The following is a 17,826-nucleotide window of genomic DNA, read 5'->3' as shown; positions in this document are numbered from 1 at the left end:
AGAAAGTTACAGGCCTTAATGTTCCACAACACCCTCTGCCATGAGATTTTGCATAGCAGTTTATAAAAACATTACTTAAAGGAATCGTGTCCATTCTCTGAGCTGGAAATGAGTCCTAAGGGGCACCTTTAAGTCCCTTTAGAACAAAGCTGACTTAACCCAGTATTTTAATAAAGTCGGATAGTCAGTAAAGAGATCTTTAGATTGTTGGAGTCAACTATTTTCCCTAACTTGACAAACCTACATCCAAAAAATAAATCAGACGTACTCTTCTGTCAGTGTATGTTCAGACTTGATGCTCTATGTTTGTTCTTATTTTCATATGTTCAGACAGTTTCTACAGAAATTTCTGAATATTCATCTGAGAGTGAAAACCTGGAAGAAGGCCAGGTGGACACAAAGTCTTCTAATTTTGGATTTAGCAAAAAGCTACAATCAAGTTCTGAAGCAGATCTGGCACAGGCGACAGGCAGATCTGCAAGTGACTGGCTAAAATCGGCACAGGCCCTTCTGCAGACACCTAAGAAACAATCAGATAAGACCTCAAGGACTCCAGAAGATTCTGCAAAGAAAAGGAAATTGCTAAGGTAGATTACAATTCTTTTTCAAGGAAAAACTTCAATTGAAAAAATCAGAATTAACCATTTATCAAAAACAGTAGAATCTATTATAAGATTAATTTCTTTTTAGAGTTAAAATTTTAAAGAAGAAAAACGTACTCAGACGCGCTCTAATGTGCTAACAGGCAAACTGTGTTTTTTTTAAAAAAAGAGATAGAGCGAGCATTTTTTGTCTTGAAATCAGTGAGGAAAGCACTGGATTTTGAACTCCAGCTCTCTACGTTTCAATATAGTTGAGCACTTTTAATGGTGATTTAAAATGCCTTACAGACATTAATTCTATCCCCCTTCCCAGCTTTTTTAGGCCAGACTGCAGGGTTGAAGTCAGAAGAGAGGTACAGTAGAACCCCGTTTATCCAAGCCTCCGTTATTAGGCTCTCTGTATTAAGTGAACCACCAGCACACACAGGAATATGGGAAATTGACTCTGCAGCTCCGGATGGCAGGGCTCTGGTTTTTTTGCATTCTGTAGCATAACCACATGGTGTGACTAGCGGTCAGGGATTTGGACCCCATCAGGTTTCAGAATTCTCTAAAGAACAAAACTGTAGATGATGGTCCATTCTGGTGCTGTGCTGGTAGCACATCATATCATTATCATCTTTAGTTCAAGTTGGCAAGGCCTGATGAAACTCATCATACGGTACTTAAGGAACTAGCTGAAGCAATCTTGGAAGCATTAGCAATTATTTTTGAGAACTCATGGAAGACAGGTGAGGCCATGGGGACTGGAGAAGGACAAACATCACCTTTTTTTAAAAAGGGGAACAAAGAGGACACCAGGAATTATAAACCAGCCAGCCTAACTTTGATACCTGGAAAGATACTGGAACAAATTATTAATAGGGCTGTCAAGTGATTTAAAAAAATTAATCGCAATTAATTGCACGATTAAAAAAATTAATTGCATGATTAATTGCGATTAATTGCACTGTTAAACAATATTAGAATACCATTTATTTAAATATTTTTGGATGTTTTTTACATTTTCAACACAGAATACAAACTGCACAGTGCTCACTTTATATTTATTTTTGATTACAAGTATTTGCATTGTAAAAAAACAAAAGAAATACTATTTTTCAATTCACCTAATACAAGTACTGTAGTGCAATCTATTTATAATGAAAGTTGAACTTACAAATGTAGAATTATGTACAAAAAAACGGTATTCAAAAATAAAACAATGTAAAATTTTAGAGCCTACAAATCTACTCAGTCCTACTTCTTGTTCAGCCAATTGCTAAGACAAACAAATTTGTTTACATTTACAGGAGATAATGCTGCCCACTTCTTATTTACAATGTCACCTGACAGTGAGAACAGGTGTTCACATGGCACTGTTGTAGCCGGCGTTGCAAAGTATTTATGTGCCAGATATGCTAAACATTAATATGCCCCTTCATACTTCTACCACCATTCCAGAGGACATGCATCCATGCTGATGACGGGTTCTGCCTGATAACAATCCAAAGCAGTGCAGACTGTCGCATGTTCATCACCTGAGTCAGATACCAACAGCAGAAGGTTGATTTTCTTTTTTGGTGGTTCAGGTTCTGTAGTTTCCACATCAGAGTGTTGCTCTTCTAAGACTTCTGAAAGCATGCTCCACACCTTGTCCCTCTCAGATTTTGAAAGGCACTTCAGATTCTTAAACCTTGGGTTGAGTGCTGTAGCTATCTTTAGAAATCTCACGTTGGCATCTTCTTTGCATTTTGTGAAATCTGCAGCGAAAGTGTTCTTAAAATGAACAACGTGCTGGGTCATCATCTGAGACTGCTATAATGTGAAATATATGGCAGAATGTGGGTAAAACAGAGCAGCGGACATACAATTCTCTCCCAAGGAGCTCAGTCACAAATTTAATAATTTTTTTTTTTTAATGAGCGTCATCAGCATGGAAGCATGTCTTTTGGAATGGTGGCCAAACCATAAAGTGGCATATGAATGTTTAGCATATCTGGCATGTAAATACCTTGCAGTGCTGGCTACAAAAGTGCCATGCAAATGCCTGTTCTCACTTTCAGGTGACATTGTAAAGAAGAAGGCATAATTATCTCTGGTAAATGTAAACAAACTTGTTTGTCTTAGCGATTGGCTGAACAAGAAGCAGGACGGACTGAGTGGACTTGTAGGCTCTGAAGTTTTACATTGTTTTCTTTTTGAGTGCAGTAATATAACCAAAAAAAAAAATCTACATTTGTAAGTTGCACTTTCACAACAAAGAGATTGTACTACAGTACTTGTCTGAGCTGAATTAAAAAAATACTATTTATCATTTTTACAGTGCAAATATTTGTAATAAAAAATAATATACACTTTGATTTCAATTACAACACAGAATATAATATATATGAAAATGTAGAAAAATATCCAAAATAGTTAATAAATTTCAATTTAACAGTGCAATTAAAACTGTGATTAATCGTGATTATTTTTTTTTAGTTAATTGCGTGAGTTAACTGCAATTAATCGACAGCCCTAATTATTAAACAATCCTCTAAGCACCTAGAGGATAATAGAGTACTATAAGGAATAGTCAGGATGGATTTGTCAAGAACAAATCATGCCAAATCCATCTAATTTCTCCTCTTTTGACAGGGTTACTGGTGTAGTGGCTGGGGAGAAGCAGTAGATGTGATATATCTTGATTTTTAGAAAGGCTTTTGACACGATCCCACATGACATTCTTATAAGCAAACTAGGGAAATGCGGTCTAGATTAATTTATTATAAGGTGGGTGCACAACTGGTTGAAAGACCAGAATCAAAGACTAGTTATCAGTAGTTCACTGTCAAACTGGGAGGGCATATCTAGTGGGATCCAGCATGAATCAATCCTGGGTCTGATACTAATCAATATTTTCATTAATGACTTGGAGTGGAGAGCATGCTTATAAAATTTGCAGATGACAACATGCAGGAAGGGTTGCAAGCACTTTGAAGGACAGGATTAGTATTCAAAATGACCTTGACAATTTGGAGAACTGGTCTGAATTCAACAACATGAAATTCAATAAAGATAAGTGCAAAGTACTTAAGCTAGGAAGGACAAATTAAATGCACAACTACAAAATGGGGAATAACTGACTAGCTGGTAGTACCACTGAAAAGGATTTGGGGGTTATAGTGGATCACGAGTTGAAGATGTGTCATCAGTGTGATGCAGTTGAGAAAAAGGCTAATATCATTCTGCAGGGGGCTGGACTTGATGACCTTTCAAGGTCCCTTCCAGTTCTAGGAGATGGGATATCTCCATTAATTTAATTTATTTATTTAAGTACCCCACTGTTCTATAGTACAAATACATATCAAATAATTAGATAAAACTTCCTTAACCTGCTCAAAACAATCCAAGCTAAGAATGTTAATAAAGTATAAAAGGAATTGTACTGATACAGGAAAGATTCATGATAGCTGGAAAAAAATATTACGAAGTGACAGATCTGGAAACAGAAGAGTTAACATTGTACAAAGTCTGCATTTCCTGAACTGACCCGCAGGCCTCAGAATAATTGGTCAGTTTTGCTGATGAAAATAAAATCTTACTTGAAAAAGCTAGAAACCCATAAAACCTTCACACGAGACATTTATTTTCAGCCACAAAAAGCTTAGTTTTATAGCAACTGTTCATCCCATTTTATCTACACTTTGTCTTTAAGTTTTCTTGTTTACCAGTATTATGAATAAACAATTATTGGTATAATCCATGCAACAAACTCTATAAAACCTCAAATATTTTCTTCCTTCTACCCTTCATAATGGAACTCTAAGAGTGAAAGAACTTACACAAATACACAATTTCATCCTAAGGTATGAGTGTGAACGAACAGACTGCAGAAATAAGCTTCCTAAAGGGTGGTGGCTGCTACACATTCCCTTTGGCTCTGTCTGATGTTAAAAACATGCAAATTTTTTTAGTGTAGATAAGGTCTCCAATTCAAGATCTGTGTGTGGTGGAAAGCATGGGAATAACACTTCACTACCTGAACACCAGCATGATCCATCTCTCATTGGTTACATTGCTTCCTTAATAACAAAACAACCCCTTGGAAGCTAGTTACTATGCAGTGCAGTAGCATAGAATCAAGAATCATAGAAATATAGGGCTGGACGGGACCTCGAGAAGTCAACAACTCCAGCCCCCTGTGCTGAGGCAGGACCAAGTAAAACTAGATTATCCCTGACGGGGGTTTGTCTAACCTGTTCACTGACTGGGATTCCACCACCTCCCTTGGAAACCTATTCCAGAGCTTAACTGCCCTTACAGTTAGAAAGTGTTTCCTAATATCTAAACTAATGCTCCCTTGCTGCAAATTAAGCCATTACTTCTTGTCCTACCTTCAGTGGACATAGAAAACAATTAATCACCATCCTCTTTATATCAGGTCTCCCGCCTCAGTCTTCTTTTTCGCAAGACTAAACATGCCGTGTCTTTTTTTTTTTTTTTAAATAACCTTTCCTCAAAGATCAGGTTTTCTAAACCTTATTTTTGTTGCTCTCCTCTGGATTCTTTGCAGTTTGTCCACATCTTTCCTAAAGCGTGGCCCCCAAAATTGGACACAGTACTCCAACTGAGGCCTCACTAGTACCAAGTAGAGCAGAACAATTACTTCCCATGACTTACGTACCAACACTCCTGTTAATACAGAATGATATTTATGGTAGGTCTTTTGTGATGTGAATAATTGTCCACTGGGAACTGCACTGAGACCAACAATTCGTTTCACACAGACTGCTGAACAGCCATCAGATGGTAGCAACTTTTAGTGACTACCAACTTGTGTTAGATTTTAACTGACTACTGGAACTACCACTTAGTCTCCATAGCCCATTACCAGTTCCCTTAGCCTCTAGTTCCTCCAGTTTCACATTTGCTGTTCGATCTCCCAAGCTACTTAGTCGTCTTCACTTAGGCAATAAAAACTTGTCTATATTCACAGAGAATCGGACTAGTCTTCCTACATTGTAGGTTTGACTTGCAGATTAAGTTAACAAAAGAACAGGTTCTGAGATATGATAGATGTAAAGCTTAGTGCTTAGCCACTGGGGAGCTGTAATAATCTGTCCAGAGTTTGGTAAAGGGGAATATGCTAATAGAAGAAAGTGGAGAAGTCTACGAGGAGGGGAATTGCTGTCACTTTGGTTGCCTGTCTCTCTTTCTGGAATCTTCAGAGAGATTTTGTCATATAAGGAATTACTAGATAACTGGTGACTAATGTTGTGCACTCCTTATTTGGCCACCCAGCTTTCTTCCAGAGTAGCCCTGCATAAATGATTTTTTCAGATGATCTTATTCTCAGATGGATAAATATGAAAATGCCTAAGTTAGAGGTGAAGAAAAATGCCCAAATAGTCCCATAATAGTCCAAACCAATAGTCCAAAGGCAGCTTCATACACACTAGTCTGTTTGTTCTTAAACTAGAAAACTGACCCCTTTGGGGTCAGTATCAAATGTATAGGAATTGCTTTGAAATTACCTTAAGTGTGTATGTTTCAGATGCCACTCCTCTTCCTTTGACCTTGAGAATGTTGAATTAATTCCTGTGTGGAGAGTTTTCAGGCCACTGAAATGCACACTTGACCCAGCTTGTGAAATAAATCCTAGGGTAAAGTGTGGGTAAAAGAATATTTTTGCAATCACTCGTTGCTAGCGGGCAAGCAATTTTGAAAAAGTAGCTCTAAAGTGAACCCCAGGTGAAAGTTATGGATAAGGTGACATTCTGGGCGGGGCATTGCTCTTGACAGATGTGGGCCTTTTCAAAATTGTCCTATATTTGTGTCTGTTTTCTAATTAAAAAAAAAAAAAAAGTGGAGGTGCAGAGGGAGGATGGAAATACTTCCTTAAACTCATATTGGTGGGGGACTGAGGGACTTGAAATTTTGAATACCAGGATGATGAACATTTCTGTGTTTTGTTTATTGTACTAAGCTCACATTTTATTGGGATTGTAGCCCAATCTGAATTGTCTGAGCAAATCTGTAGAGTGTAATTTTACAGTATGTCTCTGTCTCTGAGGGTCACAGAATAAATATTTCATCTGTCCTATGACTTGTCACTTGGCAAAACTGAATACTAATTCTTGGTTTAATTGAGCATTTCTTTATTCTCTGCAGGGGAGGGCTAGCAGAGAGGTTAAATCGGCTGCAGAACAGAGAGAGATCTGCCATTAGCTTTTGGAAACATCAGTGTGTTTCGGAGTATAAAACCGCTTCAGGTGAGAACCATGTATGTAGGTATGTTATATGAAAGTACATATTTGTTACTATTACAGCTATTCATTAGAAAAATACTTTACATTGCTGTGCATATAGTAAGATGGTGCAAGTTTGTATTCTATATAGCAGTGGCTCTGAGTTGCGGCATGTGCACCATTGATATTCTGCAGAACGGCATCTCTTATCTAGCATATTAGCAGTACTTGAGTTCAAAAGGTGAAAATTTTCTGTCTATCTAGGGGCTTAAATGTTAGGAAATGCCAAAATTAAGCTTGCATAGGAAATTTTAATTTATCCCTTGCATGTATGCAGTTTTATGATACAGTCTCCAATTACATGATCATATGCCTCTCTGAATCTTCAAAGAATGTAGCTGCCAAACTCTTAAGACTCTACTGAGCGTGTATAAACTGTGATTTTTCAGAGGCTCATAAATTGGCTGAATTTGGGTGAATTTTCACAGGGACAACAAAGGGCACATCTCTTACATCAGGGCAACCCCACTACAAAATTTCAAGTCTGTCTTGCAAAGGGTGGAAGTGCTAGAGCTTCTCAGCAACATGGCTGTAATTTTTTTAATTTTTTTTTTATTTGTACATATATCTCCCTAATGTAATCTGGTTCTCAAAAATAGCTGACTTGTTTTAGCTGAAATTAAAAAAAAAAAAAAAAAAAATTCAACCTAGGTCAGATGCCCAGTATGGAAAATTTCAGCCCGAATGGTTAAAATTTTGCTTTGACAGTTAGGCATCCTTAATGTAACTGCCTGTAATCTAAGAGTGTAATATTTTTCTTGTGCTGCTAACTGTAACACTTTTAGCTTTCATCTTATTGGGATTCAAGCTAAGAATCTCTTGCTGGTCTCAGTGTAATGTTGGTAAACAAAGTGCCAACTCTGGCCAAGGCTGTAGGTGTTAGCTAAGAACTGACAAACTCGTAGCTGGAAACGAAACCAGCTCACCTGTATGTTAGTTTTGTTCAAACTAGGTATTAGTCTTCTAAAAATGTATTTAGTGTTTAGACTCTATGAAATGCATGTAAATTGCCTCATACATTAATCTCACTTGTAATGTCTATATTCCATGCTATAAAGTTTGTTTTATGATTGTAAAAATGCCTGCTCTGAAATTGTGAACTCAGACAGGAAGAGTCAGTCCCCCCTACCCATCCAAGAAGACTATCAAATATTAAGTAGGCCATTGTAGGACAAAAGCTTTGTTGATTGCCCCGTCCACCCATGGAGAAGTATGTGCAGAAAGCCTTGTGCCATCCACTTGAATGCTGGAAGAGGGAAACAAAAATTACTAGCATGAAGATTTTTATTCTCTTTGCTGTTTGGAATCTCACAAGGGCAGGAGCTAAGAAACAAAAAGCAGAGATCCCCAGGGTTGTCCTGGGTTAAGCCCTAAAAAGATGTCCGGTGTTGACAGATTACTACATCTGTCACCTTTTCAGTCACAGACTTAAACTCATTTGTGTATATATGTTTGCCTGCTTTAGCCTGTAAATAACTCTCTTACTTCTTTTTCCTAGTTAATAAACCTTTAGTTAATTTATTACAGATTTGGCTGTAGGCATTGTACCTTAGATCTCATCCCAAAGACAAATTGATCTGGGGTAAGAGGCTGGTCTCTTGGGACTGGGAGCAACCTGAATATTTTGTGATTTTTGGTGTAAGTGATCATTTATCACTAAATCCAGCTTGCCTGTGTGGCAAGATAGACTGGAGAGCCCAAGGGGACTGTCTGTGACTCCGTGGTAAGACTGGTACAGTGAGATAGGAATTCACATTTGTTACTGGGTTGTTGTAATCTAATTATAGAACATACCACCAGTTTGGGGTGTCTACCCTGCTTTTGTCAGTCTGCCCTGAGGTTGGTACTCTTGGCTGTGAGCTGCTCCAAGCAGCATGATACTCAGCCTTCTGAGTTTTCTTTGCTCTGATAATATTTCTAAAATGCAGGATTGTTTCTGACTCTCATGCAGCTCTTGTCTCTGCTTCTGTTGCTAAAGGCAGACACAAGAGACAGATGAGCACAGTGATCAGTGTGAGGAGTAGCAGTTTAGTTGTTGAAGATCTATTAAGTCATTTTGGATGCTCTGTATTGTATGTTCACATAGACCAGAAATTCAGTGATAAGGAAGGAGGGAGGAATTCCCAATGAAATTAATCCAAGGCTTTTGGTTTTATTTGTGATTTTAGGAGAAATGTTTCCAGAAGGGTCTGGCTGACCTCCTCATGGCATTTTATGTTGCAAAAACTGAAGCTTTCATTTTGCTATTATCTTGCATGTTGTGTCAACCTCCATGTCATCCAGTGAAATCTTTCTTTTTGGCTTTATTCTTTAAAAATTCCTTTGTTTTGCCGACCTCCTTTCTGTTGCAGAGCTTAATTGTATGTAACCGGTGTGGTTTGGCTGCCTCTCTGTAGGAGAGCTGAATTACTGTTTCAGAAAACAGCGCCCCCTTGAAGCATGTGTTCGTTGTCTTTCATACAGTGAATTGAGACTCCACAGCAGCTTGGAATGTCTGAGAGTTTCCTGGGCTCTGCCACAACAGAGCCTACACCTTATTCTGTAGATAGAAGTATCTCCATTTTAGCACCTGTGGAATGGTGCATCATGTACTCCATACTCATTTGCAAATTTGACACCATCAGATCAGGATTAAACAAAGACTGTGAATGGCTAGCCAACTACAGAAGCAGTTTCTCCTCCCTTGGTGTTCACACCTCAACTGCTAGCAGAGCACCTCACCCTCCCTGACTGAACTAACCTCGTTATCTCCATACTGATTTATACCTGCCTCTGGAGATTTCCATTACTTGCATCTGAAGAAGTGAGGTTCTTACCCACGAAAGCTTATGCTCCCAATACTTCTGTTAGTCTTAAAGGTGCCACAGGACCCTCTGTAGCTTTTTACAGATTCAGACTAACATGGCTACCCCTCTGATACTTGACATGTACTCCATAGTTGCCCCTTCTTGAGGTAGAGGCTAACTATGACTATATTACATCTGATTGCTGTATATAGCTCTTGGTCTTTTGGAAGATTGTTCAAGTGTAGGGGGAGGGGGTTATGATGCTCTGTACCTTGGGGGAACACCTTGCACCCCCATGTTCATCCTTATAATATGATTGTGTGGTATCCAATGCAAAGTTTGTCATGTCGGGTGTCTTCGAAAGGCTCATGATGCACTGAGCATTGTTGTTTTAGTAATGTTATAGGTTGCATTTTCATATATATAGTTATGAGGCTGAAAATGTGTCCTCGTGGCTTAAAACAAGCCCAAGCAAAACTCTCCAGGAGCAGAGGGGCAGTTCACACCTCATCAGGGCATGTATGGGACAAACCCAGCCCAGCCTCACAGGAACAAAGGACACTGGCCTAGGCAGCAACAAAGGATCTGTTGGACTCTCAAGTGAGTCACCTCCCCCTTCCCTTGGTCAGTTTGGGACTACGATGAGGTAATGCTCACCTGACTCTGAAGGGGATGGTGGGGGGGCAAAACCAAGAGGGAAGAAAGAATCTGATAAAAGGGAGACACGTTTGCCATGATCGCTCTCTTCCACCTCCATCTACAGACACCACCACCAAGCGACTGAAGGGCTGATCAAAGGGGAGAGCCTGGCTGAAGGGCAACCAGCCAGCCTGTGGTGAGAAGCATCTAAGTTTGTAAGGGCACTGAAAATGTTAAGATCAGCTTAGAATGCGTTTTGGTTTTATTTCATTTAACCAAATCTGACTTGTTATGCTTTGACTTATAATCACTTAAAATCTATACTCCACACCCCTCATCCCCGGTCCCATCCCAGAGCCCTCACCTCTGCGCACCCCAACCCACTGCCTCAGCCCAGAGCCCCGTCCCGAACCCTGAACTCCTCATTTCTGGGCCCACTCCAGAGCCCGCACCCCCAGCCGGAGCCCTCACTCCCTCCCGCACCCCAACCCTCTGAGCCAACCCGGTGAAAATGAATGAGAGTGGGGAGAGTGAGTGACAGAGGGAGGGGGGGTGGAGTGAATGGGGGGCAGGGCCTTGGAGGAGGGGTTGGGTAGGGGGCTGGGCAAGGGTGTTCGGTTTTGTGCGAGTAGAAAGTTGGCAACCCTACGGCAGAGGGGGAGCGCATACCTAGTGAACCCCTGGGTGCCCCGTTATGGGGATGCGAATGTCAATTGTGAACAATTTTAAAGAGAGGCTGTTGTGTACATAACTTCATTGGGTTCTTCTTGGCTGATAACTCCATTTCAGTCAGAGAGAGAGAACAAGGCTAAGATAACCCACTTGCCCTGTTAGTAAAAGGTGTAATGAGAGAGAAGAGACAGAGTTCCTCCAACATTTCTCCACAATGATGATTTGACAGGCTCCTCGCCCCCAAATGTAATGGAGACTGGGGTGAGGAGTTTTTTAACCAACACAATAGCAATGTTTTAGGTGTGAGGGATACATGAAGGCACTCTAGTGATTGGGGGAGGGCAAGAACCTCCCCCTAACAATCTAATGTATTTCCTTTTGTTCTTGGGTTTGTGTTTTTATAGCCATCTGGCCCATCTATGTTCATGTGGTTGTAAAGATTTCATAATCCCTTGGACTACTTATCTCTTGGTGGGTGGAATAGGTAGTCCCAAGAATCTGAAGTCACTGAGTACAAGATTCACTGAGGTCATTTATACACATCTTTTCCTCCTCATTCAGCTCTGTATCTTGCAAACCGGAAATGTCACTGGAGCAGGGGGGAGTCTTTGGCAGCTGAACTTTGTACTGACTAGGTCTGCCTGTTGCAGAGGAAGCATCTGCAATTTCTAAGGGGCTTGCATGATGTGGAAGGCAACAGCTACGTTGTACTGGATTATGTTGTGAAGAATCTGTTCTTTATAGCAGGGGATACATATGGTATTAGGGGATTGTGTGCTGTAGATTTTAAGAATGAAAACGCTGAAGCTTTGTACAGTATACATTTTATTTATCTGAGGGTTGTTTTTATTTTCTTTTTCTGCAATCATTACAAGAGGCTTAATACATTGCTATGTTGCATATTTAGCATTTGTAATAGAAAAAAAGGACTAGATAGTCATAACTATTTATGCAAGCTCTATGTCTTTGAGACAGAGGACAGAAATAACAAGGACTTCAGGATGTGTGTTTTGGGGTTGTGGGAACTTCCAATTTACTCCAGAGTTATAACCCAAACTTCTTTTGGGTGGGCAGGTCTGTGGCAGGGCAGGAATTCAATATGACACAGGAAAAGAAAAACTAGTGGAGGGGCAGAGTTGTGAAAGTCCTTAAGACAAGGACAAGAGGTATAAACTTTATGCAGTTGAAAGGGGTAGTGCAGTTTTGAAGGGACTGCACATTGACATAGTCGTGGCACTAAGTCACTGTGCACTAGGGAACTTGTAGTCCGCACTACCAGGGACCACATGGATAGTTAGTGTGCAACATGCTGGTCCGTACTAGAATTTACACCCTAGCTGGAGTGCGCTAATGCATTGTGTAGACAAGTCCTAAGAATATGAAAATCTGTAAGCGTTTGAGCTTCACTTGCTTATTCATTCTATCCTAGTCTAGATTTCTTTTACTTAATAGCTACTTAAGAGTTAATACTATACATTATTATTTTAGGCCTACAGAGGAATGGCAAAGGGCCACATTTCTGTTTGTATCCTCTTTTACTAGCCAAATGTCTGAACTTGTTGCAGTGTTGAAAACAAAACCAAATGTAAATTTGCTCCTTCTTTGAGTTGCTGGTCCCTATGTGTATTCACGTGGGTAAATGTGCACTCAGTGTGCCCAGAGCCAGAGAATTTTGAAAGCAGTGTCTGTTGGTCCACACATGCGCCTTGTCTCTGACCAAGGTGATAAAAGGCAGGGCAGACGGACCACCTCTCCATTTCTGACTCACTGCCTCGTAGTCTAGGTCGGAACCTCCAGTGTCCAAAGCTTTGACTTTCTTATCTGTTGTCAGGGTTCCTTCCCCACTTTGAACTCTGGGATACAGATGTGGGGACCCACATGAAAGACCCCCTAAGCTTATTTTTACCAGCTTAGGTTAAAAACTTCCCAACGCACAAATTCCTTTCTAGCCTTAGTATCGCTGCCACCACCAAGTGATTTAAACAAACATTTAGGGAGGGCCACTTGGAGCCCTACCTTCCCCAAATATCCCCCCAAACCCCTACAGTCCCTTTCCTGGGGAGGCTTGAGAATAATATCCTCACCAATTGGTACAGGTGAACACAGACCCAAATCCTTGGATCTTAAGAACAATGAAAAATCAATCAGGTTCTTAAAAGAAGAATTTTAATTAAAGAAAAGGTAAAAGAATCACCTCTGTAAAATCAGGATGGTAAGTACTTTACATAATAACAAAAGACTCAAGAACACAGAGGATTTCCCCTCTAGGCAAAACCTTAAAGTTACAAAAACAGGGATAAACCTCCCTCTTAGCACAGGGAAAATTCACAAGCTAAAACAAAAGGTAATCTAACTCATTTCTTTTCTGCTATTACTTACTATTTCTGCAATACTAGATGCTTAGTTCAGATGTACTTAAGAAGATGTAACTTCCCTGCCTGGTTTCTTGGCTGGCTCTGAGAGACACAGACCAAAATCTCCCCCAACAGATTTGAAAGTATCTTCTCTCCTTATTGGTCCTTTTGGTCAGGTATCACCCAGGTTATCTGAGCTTCTTAACCCTTTACAGGTAAAAGAGGAATTAACCCTTTACAGCAGGGGTCGGCAACCTTTCAGAAGTGGTGTGCCGAGTCTTCATTTATTCACTCTAATTTAAGGTTTCGCGTGCCAGTAATACAGTTTAACCTTTTTAGAAGGTCTCTTTCTAGAAGTCTATAATATATAACTAAACTATTGTTGTATGTAAAGTAAATAAGGTTTCAAAATGTTTAGAAGTTTCATTTAAAATTAAATTAAAATGCAGAGCCCCCCGGACCGGTGGCCAGGACCCGGGCAGTGTGAGTGCCACTGAAAATCAGCTTGTGTGCTGTCTTCGGCACACGTGCCAGAGGTTGCCTACCCCTGCTTTACAGGGTAAAGAAGGATTTTATGCTACCCTTAGCTGTATGTTTATGACATCTGTAAAAATATATTTTGATATCTGTATTTTGCTCTGCTATCAGATGTCTGATCTTCCCCCTCCTCATGGGGTAAGAGCTCATTCCACAAGAGCACAAGCAATGTCTATGGCATTGCTTCAAGATGTATCGCTTCTTGATATTTGTAAGGCAGCTACTTGGAGCTCAGTCCACATGTTTTCTAGACACTATGCCTTGGTACAGGATTACTCTGCTGATGCATCTTTTGGAACAGCAGTCCCTCATTTGGCTCTGCCATTTATGACCTTGGGACCCTCCTCCTATTTGAGTACTGTTTGTCAGTCACCCACAGTGGAACCAGCACTGGAAGAAGAAGAGAAAGTTATTTACAGTAGTGTGGTCCCCATCTGTATTTCATTATCTGTCCTCCTTACCCTATGCTTTGGATCTTCCCTATTTTGCAGTGGAGAAGGAACTGGAGAAGCAGTCAGTCTGCCCCCACCTTTTATCTCCCCAGTTGGAGGCATGAGGTGAACCAGGGCGTATGTGCAGAGCAGCGGACGCTGCTTTGAAAATTCTCTGGGTGCATGTACCCCCACAGTGGACTAGAGATAGGGACACCACATCTCAAAAAACAGCCTATTGTCGTCTCTCACCTGGTGGCAAGATTTCATGTCGGTGCTGGAAGGAGTCCCCTTCGCAGCCCCAGTCTCGTTGTGACTCTTGCTTCTGATGCTTCGGACCTAGGATGGGGAGCCCCCCTAGCGATCTCCGTATGTAAGATCATTGGTCCAGTTATGATCGGTCCCTGCACATCAATGTCAGGAAACTCAGGGTGGTTTGCCTAGCCTGCGGAGCCTTTCTGCCCCACATTCAAGGCATGGTGGTTCAGGTCCTGAAGGACAACACGGCCACTGTCTTCTATATCAACAGGCAGGGCAGAGTCAGGTCGTCTGCCGTCTGCCTAGAAGTCCTCCGGCTCTGGAACTTCTGTCTGCAGCATGACATCCATCTCGTAGCTGCTCACTGCCCAGGGGCCAAGAATGCTTGGGCAGATTGCCTCAGCAGGACATTCTTGTCTTGCCACAAGTGGTCCCTTCATCCGGAGGTGGTCAGTTCTATCTTCCACAAGTGGGGATGTACCCAGGTGGACCTATTCGCATCCAGGCAGAACAGAAAATGTCATGTTTTCTGCTCGTTTCAGGGCCTGGACAGAGGATCCCTGTCAGATGCCTTCCTGCTCCCATGGTCGGGGGCTCTGATGTACGCCTTCCCTCCCGTGCTGTTGCTGCCCAGGGTCCTCATGAAGATCAAACAGGACAGGGTGAAGGTCATCCTCATAGTGCCAGTCTGGCTGTGCCAACACTGGTTCAGCACTCTGCTGTACCTCTCTGTGGCGACCCCGTTCCAGCTGCCGTTCAGGGTGGACCTGTTGTTCCAGAACCACGGCAGTCTTCTGCACCTGAACCTGTCGGCACTACATCTGACAGCTTAGTTGCTGTGTGGCTAAACGCACAGGAGTGGCAGTGCTTGGCCAAGGTCCAGCGAGTCTTGTTGGGAAGTAGAAAGCCTCCACCAGAGCAACCTACCTGGCCAAATGGAAGCAGTCCACCTGCTGGAGGGCGGATAAGGGTGTCCATCCTGAGTGAGCTTTGTTGCAACTTATTCTAGGCTACCTCCTGCATCTCAAGCTCCAGGGCTTGTCGCTGTCATCGATCAAGGTCCATCTAGCGGCCATCTCAGCCTTCCACCCGTGGCTTGAGGGCAGTCGGTTTTCTCTCAGGATATCACGGCCAGATTCCTTAAGGGGCTGGAGTGCCTCTACCCAGATATCGGGGATCTTGTTCCTCTGTGGGACCTGAATCTGATGCTGTCACAGCTCACGGGTTCCCCCTTCAAACTTCTGGCTTCCTGCTGTCTCCTTCTTCTCTCCTGGAAGGTTGCATTCCTGGTCATGGTGACGTCAGCCTGCCAGGTATCCGAGATTTGGACGCTCATCTCGGAGCCACCTTACACGGTCTTCTTCAAGGACAAGGTCCAGCTAAGACCGCACCTGGCCTTCCTTCCCAAGGTAGTATCTCAGTTTCATTCGAGCCAAGACGTTTACTTACCGGTCTTCTTTCTGAAGCCGCATAAGTTGGAGGAGGAGCACAGGTACATGCCCTGGACGTCAGGTGGGCTCTGGCCTTCTACATTGAAAGGACCAAGCCATTCCGTAAGTCAAGGCAATTATTCGTTGCTGTGGTCAACAGGATGAAAGGTCACCCTGTATTCACTCAAAGAATTTCTTCTTGGAAAGCCTGCATTCGCTTCTGCTACGATCAAGCCAAGGTGCCGCCCCCGGTGATCATCACTGCCCACTCTACGTGCAGGCCTGTTCAGCAGCCTTTCTGGCCCAAGTGCCTATCCAGGACATCTGTAGGGCGGCCACCTGGTCATCGGTCCATACCTTTACGTCTCACTACACGCTTACCCAGCAGGCCCGGGACAATGCTGGCTTTGGTAGAGCAGTACTGCAAGCCACAAAGCTGTGAACTCCAAGCCCACCTCCATAGACACTTCTTGTGAGTCACCTAGAATGGAATCGACATGAGCAAGCACTGAAAGAAGAAAAACGGTTACCTAGCTTTTCGTAACTGTTGTTGTTAGAGATGTGTTGCTTATGTCCATTCCATTACCTGCCCTCCTGCCCCTCTGTTGGAGTTGCCGGCAAGAAGGAACTGAGAGGGCATAGGGCTGGCGGCACCTGAGCGCAGCACTCTAGAGGGCGCCACCCCTACAGATACCGCTAAGGCCAAAATCTCTGACAAGTGTGCAGGTGGGTGCGCACACACCTAGAATGGAATGGACATGAGCAACACATCTCGAAGAACAACAGTTACGAAAAGCTAGGTAACCATTTTTTCTATAAGGTAAATAACTTTCTCTTTTTTGCTTGTTTTTTTACAAGCAAGTATTCTTTGTATTGTGTTTTGGCCTTCCTATGAGAAAGAATAATGGCATGTTCGATCACTCAAAACAGCTTAAATAATTTCTTAAAGAGCACAGAACATTTCAAATAGGGCCAAATTCAGACAGCCTCTTCCATATGTACATAGGTGGGGCAAAGAGGCAGTCTTTCATCTATAGTCTTTTATTTTCTCAAAAATAGAACTTATGAGTGGCTTCAGAAATTATCACCACATGAAGAAATATGATCTCTTTAGAGCTGACTAACATCAAGACATGTATGCATGTGCTGTGAAGCCCCCAGAAGCCCCACTCTGCCTCCTAGTTTGAGACATTGGCTTTGAAATGGCATTCAGCTGCTTGCTGAGTTTGAAGTACCCATGCTTGGAGACTTCTACTGCAGGAAGGAGGAGCAAAGGAAGGGAAGCCAGGTTGAAAAACTACTGACTTAAAAAAGAAATGTTCAAGACTTTTTTGTAACTTGAGAAGAAAATACAAATATGGCCTGAATCTGGGAAGTTTAGAAGTATAGAATTGGCCATTGCTCTACTGAATATAATGGAAGTTGAAGGCATTCAGCACCCTCCAAGAGGTGCTCAGTGCCATGCAAAATCAGGCCCAAATTAGACAAATAGAAGTTAGTGTGGATTAAAATATTGTCTCATTTTAAAATTAGTAACCAGCAGGGACAAATTGAGAGCTTATCATTAACTATCTTTTAACTAAAAAATGCAACAAAAAAAAGTTTGCATTTCCATAAAAAGATTTTTTTTCTATGAAGTGTTACAGGCAGAAATAGAAATAGAAATCCAACAGAAAATGTATATCATTTTCTTGGGAGCCAAAATGGCAAATTCCTAGGAAATTCAGACTGTTAAATTATTAATTTTAATTATTTTGATACATCAAGTATATAACAAAACTACTATAATCTGTAAATCATATAATTTGGTTCTGTAGTTTTTTTTATTATATTTGATAAGTGACT

The 17,826-nt window shown here is 41.6% G+C and overlaps 1 protein-coding gene across 1 annotated transcript in view; it reads left to right on the top strand.

The window, feature by feature from the left end:
• Nucleotides 1–17,826, top strand: part of SPIDR (scaffold protein involved in DNA repair) — a gene marked incomplete at its 5' end in the record, with an annotated part of 326,096 nt that overhangs the window by 92,377 nt on the left and 215,893 nt on the right. The window contains 2 exons of the mRNA XM_065397658.1: nucleotides 331–587; nucleotides 6,738–6,838. Of these exons, the coding sequence (XP_065253730.1) occupies nucleotides 331–587; nucleotides 6,738–6,838 (358 nt within the window). The remainder of the gene's footprint in view (nucleotides 1–330; nucleotides 588–6,737; nucleotides 6,839–17,826) is intronic.

Source organism: Emys orbicularis, chromosome 2 (genome assembly GCF_028017835.1).
Source record: "Emys orbicularis isolate rEmyOrb1 chromosome 2, rEmyOrb1.hap1, whole genome shotgun sequence".
Taxonomy (NCBI): domain Eukaryota; kingdom Metazoa; phylum Chordata; order Testudines; family Emydidae; genus Emys; species Emys orbicularis.
The sequence above is the reverse complement of the archived record's forward strand: the minus strand, read 5'-3'. Positions and strand labels throughout refer to the sequence as shown.